The sequence below is a fragment of the Erinaceus europaeus genome, chromosome 2, assembly GCF_950295315.1.
Source record: "Erinaceus europaeus chromosome 2, mEriEur2.1, whole genome shotgun sequence".
Taxonomy (NCBI): Eukaryota; Metazoa; Chordata; class Mammalia; order Eulipotyphla; family Erinaceidae; genus Erinaceus; species Erinaceus europaeus.
Genome location: NC_080163.1, coordinates 61,632,170 through 61,648,986, shown reverse-complemented (window position 1 = coordinate 61,648,986; position 16,817 = coordinate 61,632,170). Strand labels below are relative to the sequence as shown.

The 16,817-nt window shown below is 44.3% G+C and overlaps 1 protein-coding gene across 5 annotated transcripts in view; it reads right to left on the bottom strand.

Annotated features, from left to right (window-relative positions):
- Positions 1 to 14,635, bottom strand: part of KAT6A (lysine acetyltransferase 6A) — a 149,105-nt gene extending 134,470 nt beyond the window's left edge. For 3 of the 5 annotated variants that reach the window (XM_060181829.1, XM_060181847.1, XM_060181857.1), the window contains exons 1-3: positions 14,506 to 14,597; positions 11,659 to 11,746; positions 10,477 to 11,393 (exon numbers count right to left, since the gene is read on the bottom strand). In XM_060181829.1, the coding sequence (XP_060037812.1) occupies positions 10,477 to 11,076 (600 nt within the window). In that variant the 5' untranslated portion in view covers positions 11,077 to 11,393; positions 11,659 to 11,746; positions 14,506 to 14,597. Of the gene's footprint in view, positions 1 to 10,476; positions 11,394 to 11,658; positions 11,747 to 13,178; positions 13,291 to 14,505 lie in introns of those variants that run through there. The other 2 variants (XM_060181841.1, XM_060181834.1) reach the window with 2 other exon arrangements.
- Positions 14,636 to 16,817: the final 2,182 nt, after the last annotated feature.

The following is a 16,817-nucleotide window of genomic DNA, read 5'->3' as shown; positions in this document are numbered from 1 at the left end:
GCTTAATCAAAGTTTTTATCATTATTATTATTATTAGATAGACACAGCCAGAAATCAAGAGGGAATGGGGAGATAGAGAGGAAGAGTGACAGAGAGACACCTGCAGACCTGTGTCACCACTAAAACTTTCCCTCTACAGGTAGGGACCAGGGGTTTGAACCCGAGTCCTTGTACACTGTAACATGTGTGCTCAACCAGGTGTGCCATCATCTGGCCCCCAGTTTTTATCATTCTTAACTCAGTAACTTGAAAAATTTATTCCCATTCTAACAAGTATTCTAAATCAAAAAGCCATAAACTCCTGGGGCTGGGCAGTGGTGCACCCAGTAGAGCTCACCATAAATAAGAAGGACCTGCGTTCAAGTCCCCAGTGCCCACCTACGTGGGGTGGGGGGTGGCATGAACAGTGGAGCAGTACTGTAAGTGACTCTCCTCCTCTCTCTTCTCTCTCCATCTCTTCTTCTCAAAAAAAAAAAAAATTATTTAATGGCCACCAGGCCTGAGATAAGCTGGTGGGGAAAAAAAATGCTACACTGCTATAAAAGCACTACTTACTTGAATTCAAAGTGTCAAATTCCAGTAACACAATATAATTTGGCTCAACTAAGAGTTTACTGGATCATGTGAGAACTTTTTTTAATATTATTGATTTAATAATGATTGACTAGATTGTAGGATAAGAGGGGTACAATTCCATATAATTCCCACCACCAGAGTTCCATATCCCATCCCCATCCACTGGAAACTTTCTTATTCTTTATCCCCCTGGGAATATGGACTCAGAATCATTATGGGGTGCAGAAGTTGAAAGGTCTGGCTTCTTTTATTGCTTCTCCGCTGGACATGAGCACTGCAGGTGAAGTCGTACTCCCAGCCTGTTTCTATCTTTCTCTATTGGGGCAGGGCATGTGAGGACTCTTATGGGGCTGGGACTAGGGCTGGGCCTGGCCAGACCAGTAGGCAGTGCACATGGTTGAACACACATACTACAATGTGAAAGTACTCGGGTTCAAGCCCCCACTTGCAGGGTGTAAGCTTTGCAAATAGTGAAGCAAAGCTGACAACAGGTGTCTGTCTCTCTGTCCTACTCCATCTGTCTCCCCCCTCCCCTCTTAATTTCTCTGCCTCTATCCAGTAAGTAAATACATATATTTTTTTAAATTAAAACTAAAAGAACTTATATTACAAGGCTATAGATTTACACATTATCTTTTTGTTCCAGGTTATCTCACTGGGCAATAACCTAAACATTAATTGGTCATAATACTTTCTGTTCCCTATCCAAATGCAAAGCTTTGGCAAGTCATAATTTTGTTCCACAATAATACACCACAAACAACACTTTAATGATTTTGCTAACTACCATGCAAAGTTTTCTAGACAACTAATATAGAACATAATAAGCACTCTTTCTCTCTCTCTCTCTCTTTCTCTCTCTCTCTCTCTCTCTCTCACACACACACACACACATGCATACTCACATTCAACTAAATTATGATGTGTGTAACATAATCCCAGAAGCTTGAAGTTAAAGTGAAAATTATTCCTGTAAATAAGTCTTCTAAGACTCAATATCTAAAGATAATTTTAAAGGGGTCAGGTGGTGACACACCTAGTTGAGCACACATGTACAACGCACAAGGATGCAGGTTTGAGCCCCCAGTCCCCACCTGCAAGGGGAAAGCTTTGCAAGTGGGAAGCAGGGCTGCAGGTGTCTCTTTGTGTCTCTCCTTCTCTATCTACTTCCCCTCCCCTCTCGATTTCTGTTTCTTTTTTTTTTATTTCTGACTGTTTCTATCCAACAAATAAAGATAATTTAAAAAATAATAAAATAAAATAAAAAGATTATTTTAATGGACAACCAGTTTCAATAATTAGCTTCATCCAAAAACATGCTATTTCTCAGAGGTTCACAATACTGAATTGTTATTTTTAAAAAATGGTAAATGAAAAATAAAAGTTACTAGTAAGCTAAAAACAAACACCAAGGGGGCGGGTGGTGGTGCACCTACCTGATTGAGCACTTATGTACAGTGTGCAAGGATCCGGGTTGAAGCCCCTGGTCCCCACCTGCAGGGGGGAAGCTTCACAAGTGGTGAAGCAGGGATACAGGTGTCTCTCATCTCCCCCTTCCCTCTCAATTTCTGGCTGTCTTTATCCAATAAATAAATAATAAAAATATATCAAAAAAGTTCATTTCCCGTATCTATGCTGTCTACCTTAATTCCTTTAGTAAAAGGTTCAAAGCAGACATTTACTTTCTTAATGAATGTACAAGGTAAATAAGTCATCTTACTGTACTATCTACATTTCAAAAAGAAATTCTTACTAAACCCTCACTTTCATTCCACAATTCAAAGAATCCAAACATGTTATTCTTTTTTTTTTTTTTTTTGTGCTGCCAGGGATTGAACTCAGGACCTCACGCTTGAGAGTCTAATGCTTTTTTTTTTTTTACAATAGTTTGTACATGCATAACATTCCCCAGTTTCCCATTTAACAATACAACCCCCACTATGTCATTTATTTTTTTAATTTATTTCTTTATTGGGGAATTAATGTTTTACATTCAACAGTAAATACAATAGTTTGTACACGCATAACATTCCCCAGTTTCCCATTTAACAATACAACCCCCACTATGTCATTTATCATCCTTCATGGACCTGTATTCTCCCCACCCACCCACCCCAGAGTCTTTTACTTTGGTGCAATACGCCAATTCCATTTCAGGTTCTACTTGTGCCAAACATGTTATTCTAAATGAAAGCATTCCATTATACTCATGCAGCCAATCATCAATTGTAATTCTGAAACTGCTGACAACTGAAATGAAAATTAATGCTGCGGCCTAGGAAGTAGAGCAGTGGGATAAAGCACTGGATTCTCAAGCATGAGGTCCCAAGTTCAAACCCCAAAGGTACAGTACCACAGTTATGCCTGGTTCTCTTTCTTTCTCCTTTTTTTAATTTATTTTTTATTTTTTTGTTGCCCTTGTTTTAATACTGTTGTGGTTATTGATGTTGTTGTTGTCAGATAGGACAGAGAGAAATGGAGAGAGGAGGGGAAGACAGAGAGGGAGAGAGAAAGCTAGACACCTGCAGACGTGCTTCACCTCCTGTGAAGCGACTCCCCTGCAGGTGGGGAGCCGGGGGCTCGAACTGGGATCCTTATGCTGGTCCTTGAGCACTTTGCACCATGTGCACTTAACCCACTGCGCCACCGCCCGACTCCCTCTTTCTCCTTCTATCTCATATAAATAAATAACATCTTTGAAATACATATTTTAAATGTAAATATATAATTTTGACTTTTTCTGGCGACCTCAGATATAAAAAAACTCTATAGATTACATATAATCTTTGGCTTTACTGATTCAGAATCAGCTCAGAGTCAGAACTTGTACTATGATAGAGAGAAAAAGAACACAGTGAGATGGGAAATATGGATATGAAAGTATAATTAGTGAATGTGTGGGGCTGAGTGGTGGCACACCTGGTTGAGCACACATGCTACAATGTACAAGGACCAGGTTCAAGGCCCCCCCCTCCTCCCCACCTGCAAGAGGAAAACTTTGCCAAGTGGTGAAACAGTGTTGCAGGTGTTTCTCTGTCTCCTTCCCTGTCCATTCCCTCTCCATTTCTGGCTGTTACTATCCAATAAATACAGATAATTTAAAATTTTTAAAAAGAGGGGTCAGGTGGTGGTGCACCTGATTGAGCACACATATTACAATGCATAAGGACCTGGGTTCGAGCCCCTGGTCCCCACCTGCAGGGGAATGGCTTTGTGAGTGGTGAAGCAGGGCTGCAGGTAGACTCTGTCTCTCTTTCACCCCTTTCCCTCTTGATTTCTTGCTGTCCCTATCAAATAAATAAAGATAATTTTTTTTTAAAAATTGGGAGTCAGGTGGTAGAGCAGCAGGTTAAGTGCAGGTGGTGCAAAGTGCAAGGACCAGCACAAGGATCCAGGTTCGAGGCCCCAGATCTCCACCTGCAGAGGAGTCGCTTCACAAGCAGTGAAACAGGTCTGCAGGTGTCTGTCTATCTTTCTCTCCCCGTTTTCCCCTCCTCTCTCCATTTCTCTCTGTCCTATCCAACAATGACGACAATAATAACTATAACAATAAAACAACAAGTGCAACAAAAGGGTATAAATAAAATATTTTAAATTTTTTTCTTTAAAGAGAGTATTTTAGAAAGTTAACATTAAGATCATTCACAATTGTCTACTTCAGTGTAGTGACACACATTAACCAAAATGGTGTAGCCATTAGGAAGATTCTGGAGCAAGAATGGCCAAGTTTAAAGCCTAATGCTTGCCACTTACTATCTTTGTGATTTGAGCAAGCTGCTAAATCTTTTCTGTGCCTCAGATTCTTTATCCATAAAATATGCCTACCTTGGGACCAGGTGGTGGCACACCTGGTTGAGCACATATGTTGACAATGCTCAAGGACCCAGGTTCAAGCTCCTGGTTCCCGTCTTCAGGAGGAAAGCTTCACAAGTGATGAAGCTGTGTTGCAGGTGTCTCTCTGTCTCTCTCCCTCTCTATCTTCCCCATCCTCTTAATTTCTAGATATCTATAGCCAACAAATAAATAAAGATAATTTTTAAAAAAGTTTTAAAAATGCCTACCTCTGGGAGTTGGGCTGTAGCGCAGCAGGTTAAGCACAGGTGGCACAAAGCGCAAGGACCAGCGTAAGGATCCTGGTTCAAGCCCTGTCTCCCCACCTGCAGGGGAATCACTTCATAAGCGGTGAAGCAGGTCTGCAGGTGTCTATCTTTCTTTCCTCTCTGTCTTCCCCCTCCTCTCTCCATTTCTCTCTGTCCTATCCAAGAACAATAATAACTACAACAATAAAAAAATAAAAAAATTTAAAAAATGTGTTCCGGGAGGTGGCGCAGTGGATAAAGCACTGGACTCCTAAGCATGAGGTCCTGAGTTCAATCCCCGGCAGCACATGTACCAGAGGCGATGTCTGGTTCTTTCCCTCTTTCTTCCTATACCTCTCATTGATAAATAAATAAAATATAAAAAAAAAATGCCTACCTCACCTCACTGACTTGTACATAGAAAAAGTTAATAAATAGAGCTTTAAAGTAATGCTTGGCACACAGTAGACACATCACTAAGTTAAATAAACTCACCATAAACTATCACACCCTAAAGACAGCTCAGAAATTTCCCTTATAACATGGATAAATCTTTTAAATCAGGGGGCTGGGCGGTGGCGCACCTGGTTGAGCGTACATGTTATAGTGTTCAAGGACCCGGGTTCAAGCCCCCAGTCCAAGCCCCCAGTCCCTACCTGCAGGGAGCTTTGCAAGTGGTGAAGCAGGGCTGCAGGTGTCTCTCTGTCTCTCTCCCACTCTATCTCCCCCTTCATTCTCTATTTCTGGCTGTCTCTATCCAATAAATAAAGATAATTAAAATAATAATAATAAACTTTTAAGTCACAGTATCCCTTGGATTCACTTTATTATTTATGAATGTGAGAACACATTTAAATCAACTATCTTTACAACAACTCTTGATATTTGTTTCTATATAGCTGATTTCATCAAAGGTTTAGATCAAGTGCATTCACTCAGCTGCTAAAAATCTAATACTTCTAGAGTTCCTCCCAAAGATTAATTAATATCTCATTCCACACAGGTTAAGAGTTCATATGGGGGTGGGGAGTATCGGAGAAAGAAACAACTCAGATTCCTCTACACCATCCCTGAATCTCATCTCTCACCCAGAGCTGGCCAGACCAATTGATAAATCTGCATCCCAGTGATGATAACACCATTTCAGTGCAGGTAGTGGTCCTGGCCCACAGTAGGTACTCAAAGACTAAATGCAGGACTAAACAGTATCTAAAAGAGAAACTACTGTCCTATACTTTCTGCTCCTCAGCACTGCCAAATACACCCTGGCAACATTTTTTTGAGACTATCTAGGTTCACAACATCAATTCATAAACAATCGATTCCACATCAGAACTTAAAATTTAAAGGAGAGGAAAAAGTTAAAATACAATAAAGCAGACATTATATAATCTGCTCGAAGGAGACATCCTCACCCCAGACGTAAACGTAGTAAGTTTTTGAATGTGAGTCTTTCACATCTTTGGAGAATGCCACTAAGAAAATTCACTGCTACAAATAAAATCCACTTGCTGCCAGAAAGGTGGCAAGGCAGGTAAAGTGTATTCCTACTATGCGTGAAGATCCATTTTTTATCTCCAGCATTATATATGGTGAGCAGTGTCCTGGTCTCTCTGTGTGTATGTGTATATTGGGGGGGGGGGACGTGACACACACCTTCCTCATACAATAAATCTTTTTTTAAGTTATTTATCTTTTTATCTTTATTTGTTTATGGATAGACAGGCAGAAATTGAGAGGGAAGGGGGAGGTAGAGAAAGAGAGAGACAGAGACACCTGCAGCCCTGTTTCACTACCTGTGAAGCTTTCCTCCTGCAGGTGGGGACTGGGGGCTCGAACCTGGATCCTTGAGCATTGTAACATATGTGCTCAGCCAGGTGTACCACCATCCAGCCCCAAATTAAATATTAAAAAAAAAAAAAGATGAGAATCACGGGTAGGGGAGATAGCATAATGGTTACACAAAGAGACTCTCATGCCTGAGGCTCCAAGGTTTCACCCCAACACCACCGTAAGCCAGAGCTGAGCAGTGCTCTGGTAAAAATTTTAAAAATAAAAAATTAGATAATTTGAAAAAAAAAAAAAAAGAATCACAGGAGTTGGGCAGTAGCACAGCGGGTTAAGCACACATGGCGAAAAGTGTAAGGACCGGAGTAAGGATCCCAGTTTGAGGCCCTGGCTCCCCACCTGTGAATCCCTTCACAGCTAGTGAAACAGGTCTGCAGATGTCTTTCTCTCTCCCTCTCTGTCTTCCCCTCCTCTTTCCATTTCTCTCTGTCCTATCCAACAACAACATCAATAACAACAACAATAATAACTATAACAATAAACCAAGGGCAACAAAAGGGAAAATAAATAAATATTTAAAAACTTTTTTAAAAAAGCATCACTTAAAAATATATAACACCTCTGGGTTATATAAGTTATAGCTCACCTACTAGCAAGGTACCTGCATTGTAATTCATATGACCCAGGTTGGAGCCCCAGTACCACAGGACAGTCACCAGGATGACAGAGAAAGCTCTGGTTGTGTCTACTTGGATGAAAAAGTTGCCTAGAGCAGAGAAATTACAAATGCACAGACCTCCAGTTACACTGAAAAAGCATATAAACATCTCATCAACTCTAATTTCATAGATATCACCATGCAAGTTTTCCAATCGGATGACTGGAAACCTATTTAACAAAACTCAGATTTTCCAAAGACACAGTTCAAAATCAATTACCACCACCATATGTGTAAGTTATATAAACAGAGCTATTTTTTTATTTTTTGCCACCACCAGGGTTATGGGTCTTGGTGTCTGCACAGGAAAACCACTGTGCCCAAAAGTCTTTTGACTTTTTTTGTTTGTTTCACTAGAGACAGAGAGAACTTGTAGCAAAGGAAAGGGAAGTGGGAAGGGAGACACCTGCAGCACTTCTTCACTCCTGCAGGTGGAAACCGAGGACTTGAGCCAGCGTCCTTGAACAATACATGTGCACTCAACCAGGTGAATCACTGTGGAGCTATTTCTAACAAGGAAAGGAGTAACATTTTGTGTGGCTAATATCTTTAATTAAAATATATCATTTAAACAGGCAAAACTGTTATAAATACAAGCACCCAGAAATTCTAACAAAAATTCTTAATACGGGAGTCCGGCAATAGCGCAGTGGGTTAAGCACACGTGGTGCGAAGTACAAGGGCCTGCATAAGGATCCGGGTTCGAGCCCCTGGCTCCCCACCTGCAGAGGCATCACTTCACAAGCAGTGAAGCAGGTCTGTAGTTGTCTATCTTTCTCTCTCCCTCTCTGTCTTCCCCTCCTCTCTCCATTTCTCTCTGTCCTATCCAACAATGACAACAATAATAACTACAACAATTAAACAAGGGAATAAATAAATATTTTTAAAAATCTTTTAAAAAATTCTTAGGGACCAGGAGGTGGCACACCTGGTTAAGTGCACACATTACAGTATGCAAGGACCCAGGTTCAAGACCCTGGTCCCCACCTGCAGGGGGAAAGCTTCAGGAGTGGTAATGTAGGGCTGCAGGTGCCTGTCTCTTTCCCTCTCTCTCTCTCTCTCTTCCCTCTCAATTTCTGACTGTCTCTGTCCAATAAATAAAGAAAAAAATTAATGCTCAGTTCAGATGACACTGCATTCACTCTAAACTACAGATTACTTCCTGTTTCCATGCAGTTAACCTGTAGATCACTTGATAACAGCTTTAGGAATCATGTTTCATTTAAATTCAGTCATAAGTGACCAGAATAGTTCTTAATAGCACTGAACTACAGCATAAAGCATCTTGGTTACATGCAATCCTTAAATTTTCATACCACAAATTTTTGGCTTTGTTTGGTTTGATTTGTTGGTGGTGGTATCAATATTTTTAACCAGAACTCTGCTCAGCTCCAGTTTCTGGTGGTACATAGAATCCATTCTGAGACCTCAGTGCCTCAAAAAGTCTGCAGTATAAATCGCTGTGCTTCTCTTCTGGCACTAATATCACAATCATACTAAATGCTCAGATGATACAGAACCATTTTATGAATGAAATGAGGAGAATGTGACAGTCAATTTGACAGTGGTGGAGTCATTATAAGGGCAATATGAGTAAAGTGATATTTCCAGTTCAAAGTCCACAAGGAAAATTGACTCCTAAATTATATCTCTAAAAGCATCAACGAAAATTAATGTTAATTTTCAAGTGTTATTTAAACAAATGCCTATAGGTGGTTATAAGCTGCAATAAACTTAAATAACTTAGATCAAATCTCAAATACTTTAAATATATTCAATGTTAACTTTACAATCCTCTCATCCTTGAAGCAGCCTGATGAAGAGTATTTTACTGTTGTTAAAAATGTGTGCAGCAACTTAAAGTACCTCCACTAGACACAAAACTACAATTCCAAGGACTTAGGTAAACTTACAACTGATACACCAGGTCAATGTGAAAACTAGTTCCCAACAAAATATTCCACATCACCTATATAGTTTATTTAAGGGCCAAAGTTTAACTTTTAAGACCTAATGCTCAACTGCAAAAGCAACAGTATAAAACACACAGCAAAGCTAGGGAAGTCATTCATGTATCAAAACTCCTCAACACATGTTACAATGTTCAAGGACTCAGGTTACAGCCCCAGTCCCCACCCACCCGAAGGGGGAAAGTTTTGGGCGTGTGTGTGTCCGTGTGCGTGTGTGTGTGCGTGTGTGTGTGTGTGTGTGTGTGTGTGTGTGTGTGTGTGTAGAAGCTCTGCAGGGTGGGTGTGTGTGTGTGTGTGTGTGTGTGTGTGTGTGTCTAAGTTTTGCCAGTAAGGGGTGTGTGTGTGTCTCTAAGTTTTGCCAGTGGAGAAGCTCTGCAGGGTGTGTGTGTGTGTCTAAGTTTTGCCAGTAGGGTGTGTGTGTGTGTCTGTGTGTGTGTGTGTGTGTGTGTCTAAGTTTTGCCAGTGGAGAAGTTCTGCAGATGTGTATGTGTGTGGGGGGGGTGTGTGTGGGTGTGTCTCCCCCATCACCTCATTCTCTCTCAATTTCTGGCTGTCTCTATCCAATAAATAAATACAGTACAAAACTCTCCAAGAAAAGATTCACTACTAGCCAACACCATAAATAATCACACTTAGGATTTCATTACTTGCAAGGAAAAGTACATGAGAGAAAGTTAAGCTATAAACAGCAAACACACAAAATGCTAAGTTTGCTTAGCTACTGCTATGGGCCAGGAAACTCCCTCAATCCTTTCTAATGATAACCTGCAACAGAGGTGATAAAAGGGTCCTAGAGTCACCCGCTTGTTTCAAATCTCTAGCATTTGCCTACTCATCAACTCCCAGCAGCTGATATGTATCCTGCCAACTTCTATGTAGCAGTTTTAAAGTTGCATGCTACTTTTTAATGTGTTCTCTTAGGTGGATAAATATTTTATACTTTGAGCCCTAAACATCAAATATTTCAAAGTATCAAAACAAACAGGATCTCAGTTCTCACAGGAAAAAAAAAAAAATCAAGTCCCTACACAGAAACCTGAATGCAATTTCATTAACTTCCTAGTAACATAGAACTGTAATGAGTTATCATTAGCTCTATGACCGCTGACATATATTCCTTTCTTCTTATTTTTTATTATTATTTATTGGGTAAAGACAGAGCAATTGAGAGGGGAGATAGACAGGGAATGAGACAAGAGACACATCTACAATTATGCTTCACCACTCGTGAAGCTTTCCCCCTGCAGGTGGGGACCGGGGGCTTGGACCCGGGTCCTTGCGCACTATAGTGTACGTGCTTAACCAGGTGAGCCACTGCCTGGCCCCCTATATATTCCTTTCTTACCTTATCCTTTTCATGTGGAAGCAGTGACACTGGAGGTAAAGAAGAAAGAGACTCACAACTCTCTTTCCCATCCACACTGGTTGCCTTAGTGTTGAGCCGATAGAGAGGTCCATCTTTAAGTAGCCTGCCATGGCCAACTGCACGTTTAATAGCCAATCGTAACTGCTGGTGAAAGCCAGAGGCAGCACTGCCTCCAAATAATGCAGATACATCCTTCTGACCTTTCAAAAAACGTTCGATGCTCTTCAAAGTTGAGCCACCTGACTCTGCAAGGCCCTCAACTGCCCGCTTAATCAGTTTATTCCAATCTACATTTTGCTTACTATCCAATTTTCCATGGTTTCGAGGTTTCGGAAGTGCTATTCGCCCAGGATTATCTGGATCTTTATAGGAATTGAGTCCTTTATTTGAGACTTTTAAAATTGTTCCATCTTTAACACTCAACTCCAGTTGTTCTAAAACAGTTTTACGATCCAAGCCATGGGATGAAGACACTGCATTGCATATCCTTTCTTCTGAAGGACGCTGCTTCTGCTTCTTCACTTTTTTGATGGCCTCCAAAATCCACTCCGTATACAGCGGGTTAGCGAGTTTTACCATGGTGAAGGATTCTGTATATCCATAGAGTCGTTATCCTTTATCCTGATGCTGAGTAAGCTTTACACCATGGAAAACAACATTCTCGGAGACTGGGAACCAGTTAACCATAGCATACAAGTTTCCTGGCCTGAGTGCTTCCTCCTTGCATGAAATTGAGTGCCTCCCAATTTCTACTTTTAAAACCAAAACAATCTGTTATTTGAAGTGTCTTCAAACTTCCCAACAGATTTCTCAGTAGCACCAAACATGGGTCTCTTCATGAAGTTGTAAGAATTCAAGAACATCTCATTCCCAGCTGAAAAATGTACATCTTATGCCTGAAAAACAATTGAAAACAAGGTCAGTTTTACATCAAGTTACAGTTGAAACAAGCCTAGTTTTTTAATCAAGTATTTGTTAAGTAACTATAGGAATTTTAATGTATTTCCATTGAAACTCCAATCATGTATGTAGACAACTGGGGTGTTTTTAAAAAGTGATCATTAGGACAGGGTGAGTAAACCAAGTGAGGTGAACAATAGCATTGTGCTACAACTAATCAAAGGGGCACTGGTTAAGGGGTACTCCTCAATCTCTGCTCACCAGTCTAGGAACTGAAACTCTTCCTTGACATCTTTCCCAAAGAAACTATTCAGTACTTCAACAAGTATCTGGACTAGTGGGAAGAATCCTGCAATGAGAATAAGAATGAATCTTCCATATTTCAGACATTCATACAGGTTTTCAAAAAAGCAGTAAGATTAACAAAACCATTAAAAATTATATTATTTATTTAAAACAACAAATAGGGACAGTCAACTAGCTCACCTGCATAGTGCACCTGCTTTACCATGCTCCCCACCCAGGTTCAAGTCAAGGGACAACCCCACCCCCCCACACACACACACACTAAAGGGAGTTCAATGCTGTGGTTTTTTTGTTTGTCTCTCTGAAAAAGTCAGCTGGGTGTAGCGAAGCCACAACAAAAAATATAATTTACACTGACCAAGCTGTAAATGCATTATCACCACTTTAAAATTCCTTCTTTATTTGTATTTATTTTTTTGACAGAGACAGAGAAACTGGGGGGGTGGGGGTGAGAAGAGCCAGAGAGAGACCTGCAGAACTGCACCACTGCTTGTGAAGCTTCCTGGGTGGAAGTGGAAACTGGGTTAAATCTGCATCTTCGCACATGGTGAACATGTTCATGCTACCAGGTGTGCCACCACCCAAGCCTTTACTTTAAAACTCCAAATCGAAACAATAAAGTATTGAAAATAGCCAATAATTAAAAATACTTTTAATTTGTTTAATAATGTAATTTCATTAGAACTTAAGAACTACATGCTAATAAGTCCTCCTAAGCCAAACTGTCAAAATGTTCAAAGTTCAACCTACAGATGAACTTGAAACCAGAAAGGCCCAGAACGTTCCTGAGCTCTATGTACACTAAACATACCAAAAACACAATATAGAGAAAGGAAGAAGGAGGGGGGGGGGACTGCCTGTTTGCTGCTCTAAAGAGATCAGCCCATGAAAATTCAAGACTGCTGTATTGAAATGAACACTAATAAAAAAAAAATTGTCTCTCCAGCATAAAAATCAGTATGTCTCTTACAGACAAAAGAACACAGTTCATACAAATATTTTTTAATCACCAAAAGAATGAATTCTGAAAGTAAAGAACCCCTTGACTTCCAAAAGTAAGTTTAACTTAAGAGCTTTTGATAACTGCTCTCCTTCTGAGGTGCACTGACAATGTAAACAATGCTAGAAAACTGGTCTCCGGAGCAATTACTAAGCGTGACATTGAAATTCAAAGGAAAACTAATAGATAACAGGACAGCGATAGATGGTACCATCAACTGCTAGGGCAGAAAAGGCTGTGAACACTCAGACCGAGTCAAGAGGGTTTGTTTTGTTTTGTTTTGTTTTGTTTTGTTTTTAACTGGCAGTTCAAAAAGAAATCCCCCGAGGACAGAAATCATATTACTATTATTACTCCAAGAAAAGTTCACCATGTAGATGTTAACTCTAAATAAGGAGCTAGCACCTGATTTGAAGGAAACCCGGACGATCCTAATTGATTACGTTCGCAGACGAAGAGAATGAATGACAGTTACCCAGTCTCTCCCGCCGAGATCTGTTTCCACCCGTCTCCGGAGCTTCAGAAAAAGTAAAGCGCCTGCAGACTACAACTTCCCAACTCTTTGCAAAGTACCCGGCGGCTGGAGAGAAGGAGCTTCACCGAACTCGCTTTCCTTCCCACCGTCCTTTCGCGGGCCTCCCTTCCCCACCACCACCACCACCACCACCACCACACACCCACACACCCACACAGACACACACACACACACACACCACATCTTCGCGCTCTCGTGTTTAAAGAGCTCCAGAAACTTTACAAACTTGCATGAGCACCAGCCCGCAGCTTGCCCGGCGGGGGGGGGGGGGGGGGGGTGGAGGAGGGAGGAGGGAAAACCAGAGCCCGAGGACTAAGTTAACAATGAAATCACGTGAAAGAGTTAGAAAAAAAGGGGGGGGAAGCACTGTCGCTCGCAAGTCCCCGCGCCTCCAAATTCAAAACTCCAAAGAGGCAGCTTCCGAGGAGGAGGAGGCATGAGCGCGGGGGGGCGCGGGCTACCCGCCCCCCCAGGATAAGGGCTGGGGGGGGGCGGGAAGGGGGAACCTGACAGGTCGGGCGGCTTCTGTCCGCACCCGCCCGACGGCTGACAGGCCGCCCGCCGCCTCCCCTCCCGACGCCGGGGCTGACAGCCCGACAGACACAACACCACACGTGCTGCCGCCTCCGCACCACAACACCCGCGCCCGCCTGTCACCCCCCGCTCGCAGCCTCAGCCCCGCCGCCGCCGAGCTCCGCGCCCCGGGCCCCGCGCCGGACGGAGCGCGGAGGGAGCGAGAACGAGCCGCCCCGGGAGCGCGGGCACAAGGGGCCGGGCTCAGCCCCGAGCCGCCGGGCGACGGGACGCAGGTGGGGCCGGAGCGGTGGGCGCGCCCCCGAGGGCGGCTTGTCCGCACCGCACAGCCCAGCCCGAGGCTCCACGGCCTGGGCCGCCCGCCTGCCCACCGGTTGCCCCCCAACTGGGCCCGGGCGGGCGGCGAAGAGAACGAGCGGCCGGGCGGCCGGGCGGACGGACGGACGGGCGGGCGGGCGGGTGGCCAGGGCGAAGGGCGGAGGGGCCGCGGGCGCTCGAGCGGCCGGCGACGCGCGGGCCGCGGGGCGGGGGGAGCCGGGCGCCGGCCGGGCGCGAGGGGGCGGCCGCGGCGCCCCAGCCCGAGGCCTGGCGCAGAGCAGCGGGAGGCGGCGCAGGCCGCGGCGGGGCCTGCAGCCGCCCGCCGACCCCGCGAGGCCGCCGAGCGGGCCCCGGAGCGGCTCGGGTCCGGGCTTGACGGCCGGAGATGGTCGGAAGTGGCCTCTCGCTTACTTACCGGCGGGGAAGAGAGCCGGGATCCCGGAGCCCCGGGCCGGACCGCGGAGATGCCCCAAACTGACACGGCCGCCATCTTGGAGACAGTGAGCTCTGACCGGGGGGAGGGGCGGCGAGGCGGCGGAACAGCCGCGGGGGGAGGGGAAGCGTCGCGAGGGAACGGCTGCCTGAGGGAGGGAGCGGGAACAGCCTGAGAGGGAGGCGAGGGGGAGGGGGAGGGGGAGAGGGAGGAGGAAACGGGAGCGCGGGAGGGGGGGTGCGGCTGGGGAGCGGGAAGAGCTGGGCGCTGAGCCGGGAAAGGCCGGAGGGCGGGGCAAGAGCTGGAGAGAAGAGCCGCCCGGGTGGGTCACGTGGGGCCGGTACAAAAGGCCAAAGCCAAAGTGGGAGGAGGACCTGGGGTGGCTGGAGGCCAGCAACTGGGGGCTCCTTCTCGCCTTTCTCACGCGGTTGGGTCAGGCGTATACTGGGGGAGGAAAAGGGAGGAGGAGGAGGAGGTGTAGCCCCATTACACAGCTGGGGAAACTGAGGGCGGGCTATGGGTGGGGTGGCTTGAGTTTGGCACGGAAATCCGGTCTCCAGACGGGCTCTGAACTCCTGATGGCGTCTGTGTTTCCAGACAGTTTTGTGCCCGGCCCCATAGTCGCAGGGTGCGGAGGGTGGAGAAGAAGCAAGTTACCTCCTTTATCGTTGCCTTTCTTTTCCCACAGTCAGCCCGGACTTCTCATCCATGCTATAAGAATAAGTAGTTGCTGTAGCAAAGGATGAAATGCATGGCGACCACCCCATGCATGGCGGTGACTTCATCCTCCCCACCACTGAGATTTGCCGGACCTTGCTTCAGTCATTCTTACAGGAAACAGCCTGAGCCCGGGGCCGCGGGACTTGCACAAGGTCACACTGCTAGTATGTGGCACTCCTCTTATTACTCCGGGGTGTTCCAACACTAGCCTGCTCCCCATGCCCTGTGCAGAATTGCTCTTTTACAGAACTGACACCACCGTGGACTGTCCTTTACATGTTTCTTTGTCTCCTCTCTCATCTTAATCTTGTTGCCGCTCCTTGAGGTAGGGATTGAGTCATACCTTTTTTTTTTCCCTACAGTCACCGGAAAGGCTGTGCCAAATGAAAATAACAATTCAGTACTTATTAATTTTGTGTCCAGACCTTTATCTGAACTCTTTACAGCTTTGTGCCCCCGTCTCATTTACCGGTTCTCCCCAATACTTTCTCATCTTACTTTTCCTTATTTGTTATTATTATGTTTATCTATTGGGTAGAAACAGCCAGGAATCGAGAGGATTATAGAAAAGGAGAGAGAGAGAGAGACCTGCACCACTGCTTCACCACTTGTAAAGCTTTCCCCCTGCAGGTGGGGAACCCTGGCCTTTGTACATTGTAACAGGTGTGCTCAACCAGGTGCACCACCACCATCCCCTTTACTTTACCTTTCATGTAAAAGTTAGTTAGGCACAGGGTGGTGGCGCACCTGGTTGAGCGCACATGTTTCAGTGGGCTAGGACCTGGGTTCGAGCCCTCCGCCCCCACCTGCAGGGGGAAAGCTTCATGAGTGGTGAAGCAGGGCTGCAGGTGTCTGTCTCTCTCCCTATCACCCCCTACCCTCTAGATTTCTGTCTCTATCCAAATAAATAAAAAGATTTTTAAAAATAAAAGATTTAGTTATAAAAGAACCAGAGCATCACTTTGGCACATATGATACTGGGGATCAAACTCAGAACATCATGCTTGTAAGTCCAGTGCATTAACCACTGTGGGGAGTGGAGAGCGCCAGAAGTAGCCTTTCCCTTACGGGTGCGAGAGCTAGGATCCACTTCTCCCAGTGGCACTTTTTTTGTTTTAATAGAGCATGACAGACAGAGATAAAAAGGAAGAGAGAGAGAAGAGAGGGAAACCTGAACAGTACTCTACCAGTGCATTTTTTACCTTTTAAAAGCCACCCTCAAGATATAGCAAAATGTTTATGCGAGAAGATTTTCATGCCTGAGGTTCTGATATGACAGTTTCAATCCCCCCACACCATCATAAGTCAGAGGTGAGCAGTGCTCTAGTTTTAAAAAATAAAAATGAAGACCACCCTCTTGTTCACTGCCTTAACTTCCATATTTACTTCCTTTTCTGGCTTTGGTTATAATAATATGATTTGTTCCTTGGACAATTAACATCTGACATTTTATGAATGTAATTCTAGATATATACTTTTTTTTAAAAAAGTGAGGGAAGTCCAGTTTTAGAAAAAAAAAAAAAAAAGGCAAGATGTTTACTTCCTAAAGAGGACATTGTGTTAATAGAAAACCC